This window comes from Staurois parvus, unplaced genomic scaffold (genome assembly GCF_062004578.1).
Source record: "Staurois parvus isolate SC_StPar_1 unplaced genomic scaffold, SC_StPar_1.0 ptg000105l, whole genome shotgun sequence".
Taxonomy (NCBI): Eukaryota; Metazoa; Chordata; class Amphibia; order Anura; family Ranidae; genus Staurois; species Staurois parvus.
The window spans coordinates 521,348-528,587 of NW_028317901.1; the positions used below are offsets into that span (position 1 = coordinate 521,348).

Consider the following 7,240-nt stretch of genomic DNA (forward strand, 5'->3'; position numbering starts at 1 on the left):
CTAGTGCTGTCCCTGAAAGGCGGGTATGCTCTCCTTACACTAGCCACTTCTCAAATGCATGCCAAAACTGGGGTGGGGGGGGGGGGGGGCAGGGACATAAAAAGACTCTGCTTGACCCAATATGGCCATCGGGGTCATCTGGATGCAGCAAAGCCAACCAACACGGTGCTCCAGGAAACCATAGAGAAACCAAGTTTCCCATGACCTACCCTCCAGCTGCAGTACCGCTCTGAACAAGAGCCTCTTACAGTGGAGAAAATAGACTGCACCTGCCTACAAGCTAACCTGGTCAGGAACAAAACTTTGGCTAGAAAATGACAATGACCAGTTAAAAAGACCTTTTGGGAACTGCTAATGTTTGTGAAGCTCCTCTCTTTCATTTTCCATGTACTTTTTATACTTTGCTATACCATTTGTGTGCACCATTAATTGAGTGAATAAACATTTGTTATTAGATGATGGCACACATTGGAAAAAAAAATGGAATGAATGTTTAAGACAAGTACTCATTTGGATGATACCTTAGAAATCTACAGATGTTATTAAATACATATGTTGGAAATGATCTCTAAATTTTCAGGAAGAATGGGACTATGCTTAGTTCTCAGCTTTATCAGTATCAGAGCAAAGAAATTTACAAATCATTTCTTTTCCCTCACATACCAAATTGATTTTCTGTACTGCATTTTTTCAGTGTAGGTATGAACCTGACAGGGGTAACGCAGACTGTCTCAGACACTTTGATGAAGGAAGCCAAGCTGCAACAGGTCTTCTCCTACGGCTGTTGAAAATGATCGTTCAGCCCACATTTGGTGACACTAAGTGGACTTAGGGAGTGTATAATAATATAGACTACAGGCTATTTAAGCAAATCTCCAGGCAGAAAGGTTTTTGAGGTTTGTGGTTTTCCAAAACAGTTACCTCTAAGGCGGATGATCCCAGGTCCACAATACTGCTCTGTTGTGTAAAAATCTTAAAAATACTTTAATTTTTTTTTTTGGAAAGTAGAGCAATTATTGTACTTCTGCAAACTGTGGCTATCATACAAAGAAGTAAAAATGTTGTTTATCTATCCTCTCCCCTTGTCCATTCACAGAATACCTAGTACTGACATTTTGTATGAATACAGAATACACAAAGTTCCGTAAATGTACAAGGAGAGAGGAGGGGAGGGTAAACAACACTATCACTTTCCTGTATGTGAGCTGCAGCTCTCATAGCCGCAATGGCCAAAACTACAGTGATAGTTGTACTTTGTGTGTCCTTGGTTGCATCTTAGTGCAGCTGATCTCCTGCAGACATTTGCATGCTCTACTTGAACCTATGTATGTACTCCAGCAAAAGCTGCATGGAATTTTTCTGGGCAGGTTTTCTAATGGTAATGCCAGTGGACCATGCCCCCTTTTATTCACCACTTGAAGCTTTTAAAACGGGGTAACAGCAAAAATGGGAGATAGAAACAGAATATTTTACCCTAGAACCAAAAGTGCCTGAACAAGGACCTTCGAGGCAGGATCACTAGGTGATGTTTGAATAAAAGCTAAAAATTATTGAAAATGACTTTTTCAAAGTTATATTACCACATTAAAGCTTTGTACAAGATTCTAGCAAATAGGTTTTCTCATACTTTAAAATTGTTTCAAAAGGCTTTTTTTCCTCTTACATAACAAACATGTTATACTTACCTGCTCTTTGTAATGGTATTGCACAAAACAGCCCCAAACCTCCTCTAGGTCTCTTCTCAGGATGCCCCCATAAGCTGCTTGCTATGGGGGCACTCATGCAGGCTTGCTCCTGAGTTGGGCTGTGTGTGTATATTGACACACACAGCACAGCTCAGCCTTGCCCCATGCTCCCTCCTCACTGAATTTGACTGACAGCAGCAGGAGCCGTTGCTGTCTGTCAGTCCCTGTGTGAAGAGGGAGAGAAGACTGCAGCCGGGCACAATGCTGGATTGATCCAGGAGAGAGGTAAGTGTTTAAAGGGGGCAGAGAGAATCTTAAACTGTTTTTTTAACTTAATGTAGAGAATGCATTAAGCAGGGGTGTCAAACTGGCGACCCTCCATCTGTTATGAAACTACAAGTCCCATCATGCCTCTGCCTTTGGGAGCCACGCCTGTAACTGTCAATCTTGCAATGCCTCATGGGACTTGTAGTTTGGCAACAGCTGGAAGACCACCAGTTTGACACCCGTGCATTAAAGTAATAATATTTTAGATTTACAATTACTTTAAGAGCTGCATGGTCCTGCACTTTCCTTTCTAGTTTTAAAAAGAGAAGGATTAATAACTGATCCATGACTAAAAAAAAAAGACACTGATGTGATTTACCAAAGGCAAACAGGCTTCACTTAGGAAAGCGAAGTTGCACTTTGCATGGGAGTATTTCCCAGATTTTAGTGATTGCAGCAAAGCTCTGTTGACTTTCATCATCTAATCATGTTCAAGCAAAAATATGTTTTTTTTAATTTTCCTTGCACACGATTGGCTATTGGTTGCAAAGTGAAATTTCACCACATTCACTAAGCACAATGCAAAGTTCAACATCTCATGCAAAATGCAACTTCGCTTGTAAATTGAAAAAAGTATTGTGCTTTTGGTAAATCAATTCATAAGTGCATTGTACCATTGAATTATATTGTTTTTCAACAATTGTGCAGCATCTGTCTCCAGTCCCCAATGTCTCTATGGTTACTGAACAGCAGCTAAGAAATGTAAAAGGGATCATAACCTGTTCTAATATACAGTATGTTTTATTTTGATGCATGCCACTTTTCCAGCCAATGTTTGTGGCATTGAATTAAATAAGAACTCCGCTAGGAACCATTAATATTATATGTCTGCATTGCCTGCATAAAAAATTGTAATTTTAGATGTCAATCTTTCAGTGATCTTAGACTTTTATTGCACCCCTCCCTTCACTTAATGGCTAGCTACAAATACAGAACTGTACATTTTGCTCCTGAGAGTGGTTCTTCCTTGTCATCATGTCAGAGGCTGAGTAGTTCTAACCCAACAATAAAGAGCTCAGCACCCATGATCGAATGAGAATGTTTTTTTTTCTGCTCATATGTAAACCGGCATGTCAGTCAGTATGACAGTGGATGAGGTGTCCCTGGCACAGAACATGATGTAAACCATGGTAATTAATGAGACTGGAGGAAAACAGCATCAGTGAAGGCTCTCTACGTAGGAGCTAGAAGCAGGGAAATATGAGAATAAGAATTCTAAAAAGACTGAATCTAGTGATGTGACATACATGTGGGCTCCGGTACTGGGAGCACCATACCTTTATCACTTAAATATAAGTAGAATAAGGACTGGAATACATTTCAGTGGATCTGCTAATATTGGTGTCCGTTTATGAACCAGCGGTAATAGATCGCTGCTCAGTTCTCCGGCATTCTCAGAGAACACAGTTCTCCTGTGAATGCAGTTTATGAAGCAGTTCTCCGAACGAAGGGAGAACGGTCTCCAAACGCTGGAAAACGGTCTACAAACTCTGGAAAACGGCTGATTTTACTATAATCTCATGAGATTACAGTAAAAGATCAGTTTACTAAACAGAGGTAAATTATCTCTGCTTAGTTTGCGGTCCCTCTGATTCTCCAGCTCTGGGCTGGAGAATCTGGAGAGAGAACACAGATCTCCAGTGAAGGGCTGACATGATCTCCTGAGTGTCATAAACTGTGAATGACCAGAGAATAGCTGAGATCCGTTGAATCGCAGCTATTCTCTATGTCATAAACGGACATCATAATGCATTACATTATCACGTGAAAACAAGATCTCTCCTCTTGAGTTGCGAAATCTGTACACCTGCTATCGCCATTTGGAGGTAGACCTATTCTCCCTGCTGAGTTCTTTTCCTATTTTCTATTATTAAGATGTGCATACAACTGGAGGAGTGGGAACACTCCACATAGAACTGGAAAACAACAGATCCAGGAACCAAGAAAAGGAGAGTCCGGCATCCCAAGAGACATAGGAAGCTATTGGGCTGTACCTATAACTAAAATAACTCTGTTTTGTATTGGGAGCTCCATACCTTCATCACTTAAATGTATCCATATATAGCTTTCACCAAATGAAAATAAAGGTGGAGTAAAGACTAGAATAAATTTCACTGGATCTGCTAATATGATGCATTGCATTAGCTTATGAAGGCAAGATCTCTCTTTTTGAGTTGCCAGGTCTCTATACCTGCCATGGCAATTTTAAGGTATTCCAATTATCTCTGTTGAGTTCTTTTCTAATTTTCCATTATTAAAAGTACAACTGAAGGAGTGAGAACACCCCACACAAAATTGGAAGGACAAGGATCCAGGGACCATGAAAGGGAGGACTCATATCCAGCACCCAAGAGACATAGGAAGCTATTGGGCTGTACCTATAACTGAAATAAATCTATTTGTATTGGGAGCTCCATAGCTTCATCACTTAAATGTAATGGTCCATATATAGCTTTCACCAAAGAAAAATAAAGGTGGAGTAAGGACTGGAATATATTTCAGTGGATCTGCTAATATCATGCAATGGATTACCATGTGAAGACAAGATCTCTGCTCTTGAGTTATCAGGTCTATGCACCTGCCATAGCCGTTTGAAAGTATTCCTATTCTCCCTGCTGAGTTTTTTTCTTATTTTCTTTTACTGAGAGTACAACTGAAAAACGTAGAAGCAACAGATCCAGGAACCATGAAAGGGAGATCCTACACCCAGCACCCCAAGAGACACAGGAAGCCATTGGACCATACCTATAACTGAAATCTCTCTGTTTCATATATATCAAAGACTCATTGTCAATGGTTGGATTGTATATTTTATCTTTATGCACAACTCTATACTGTTTCTATATTTTGTATGTATTGAAAAAATTATTAGTCTTGGGAAGAAATCATTTCAGTGGGTGTTCAATCCAAAAAACAAATACTTGTCTAATTTCTTTCAGGAACAAGATAAAGCCCTAATCAGGAATATGATGACATTTCATTTAGACTAGAAAAGGAAATAAGGTTAACAAGTGCAGAGAAGGGCAACCAAACTGATAAGAGGCATGGAGGAGCTCAGCTATGAGGAAAGATTAGAGGAACTGAATGTATTCTGTCTTGAGAAGAGGAGATTAAGGGGGGATATGATCAACATGTATAAATACATCAGTGGTTCATATAGTGAACTCTGTGTAGAGCTATTCACCTTGCGGTCACCACAGAAGACAAGGGGGCATTCTTTACGTCTGGAGGAAAAGAGATTTAATCTCCAAATATGGAAAGGTTTCTTCACAGTAAGAGCTGTGAAAATGTGGAATAGACTCCCTCAAGAGTTGGTTCTGGCCAGCTCAGTGGATTGCTTTAAAAAAGGACTGGATTCTTTCCTAGATACACATAATTTAACTGGATACTAACATATTTAGGTAAAGTTGATCCAGGGAATATCCGATTGCCTCTTGGGGGATCAGGAATTTTTCCCCTGCAGGAGCAAATTGTATCATGCTTTGCTGGGTTTTTTCCCTCCCTCTGGATCAATGGTGGGTATAGGATTATAACTTTTTTTATGGTTGAACTGGATGGACTTTAGCCTTTTTTCATCCAAACTAACTATATAACTAAGTATATTACAAAATAATAGATAATACAGTAATAGTATGCACAGCCATATAAACCATTTAGTATCTTATCTGAAAGGTGCCTAGTTAGAAGATGGATAATGTGTACATACAATGATAGACAGAAGGGGGATTTACTAAAACTGGACCATGCAAAATCTGGCACAGCTCTGCATAGAAACCAAGCAGCTCCCAGGTTACAATCAAAGCTTAATTAGATAAGCTGACGTTAGAAGCTGATTGGCTACCATGCAGAGCGGCACCAGGTTCTGAGCGCTTCAGTTTTAGTAAATCAACCCCAGTGTTTGCATAGGTTTATAGTCCACAGAGGAAATAGAACGTGTAGATGAGGAAGCACTTGGAAAGTGATGTAAGAGTTTGTGAAGACTTGCTGCTGATTAATGTGAAGAGATCATGAGAGGACAGCTTGGAACACTAACACTTGAGCTAAACTAGCTTATCAGGGATGCTTGAGCAAAATTCTAAAATCCTGTTTATAGACTGTGAGATATATAAATATATACAGGACAAATCATTTCATATACTCATGGCATTTTGCATGCATGTGTACATTGGTTGTGGTCTGACAGGCCATGCTGGGAGTGGTAGTTCTCCAACAATTACAGGACTGAAGGTTGTTAATTCCTCTTCTGTGAGAAAACTGTCTATGATGAGGACTGTGAGAGATTATTTTGTTGGCTATTGACCATGGAGTGTGGAATGAGAAAACGACTCAACTTGTGATTGAGAGGTTGTTCTTCACCGGCAGGTACCAATGTGCATTTCATGTGAAAAGAGAGAAATATTCATTGTTCAGAAGTGTACAGAAAGATTTTTATAAGGAATAAAGAGCTGTACACAATAATGGTAATAAAAGACTTGCCCACCTAATTGAAGGATGAAGAAATGAATGATGTATTCTAATTGATGTATGGGAGCGTGGTGTGGAAATGTATGTGTTTACGTAGAAAGAAGTCACCAAGTGTAAGACAAATAGCAAGGGAAGGCGGAAGCTGTGCATCATATGTCTAAAGAAGTATTGGAGTCATAACAGTTCATTCTATAGAGAGAGGCCAGTAAAGAGTGCAGTACAGAGCGCAGCACACTTCAAGGAAAAGTTTTAAGAAAGCTTTGCCTGCCTGGGGACCCCTTCACATGCCGGTCTATACGTTTCCCCTCTTTGTCCCCCTCCCTGCACCCTTCATCACCCAAACCGTTACCTCCACATCCCATGCCTTGCATCCCCAGGAGTAGCAGAAGCAGCAAACAGTGTCCTCCAGCCATCATACAGCTACTGCACAGTGCAGACACAGAGTGAGTGTGTGAGGGACTCACGTTACACTGGGGTCCCACCCTGTCTGCTTAACCCCTACACCGCACACCGTGTGAACAACTTTGCCGGACTTTTTGGCAAATACTGTAACTGTGCTGCGTTGTGTCATTGAGTTGCGTTACATGGTATCAATGAGAACGTCATTTACAATCGCTCTGTGTGTGAGTTACACAGAGGGCTGACTGTATGGCACTGGGACGCCTTTGAAAGCCTGTACGCTTTTTTAGCTGACCTATGAGCATGTTTCAACTTAGGATCCCGATAGATGTTTTTGTACATTAACAAGGCTAACCTGTAATATT

The 7,240-nt window shown here is 40.4% G+C and overlaps 1 protein-coding gene across 1 annotated transcript in view; it reads right to left on the reverse strand.

Annotated features, from left to right (window-relative positions):
• CSPG4 (chondroitin sulfate proteoglycan 4) overlaps positions 1–6,907 on the reverse strand; it is a 125,004-nt gene extending 118,097 nt beyond the window's left edge. The window contains exon 1 of the mRNA XM_089671355.1: positions 6,826–6,907. Within this exon, the coding sequence (XP_089527481.1) occupies positions 6,826–6,892 (67 nt within the window). The 5' untranslated portion in view covers positions 6,893–6,907. The remainder of the gene's footprint in view (positions 1–6,825) is intronic.
• Positions 6,908–7,240: the final 333 nt, after the last annotated feature.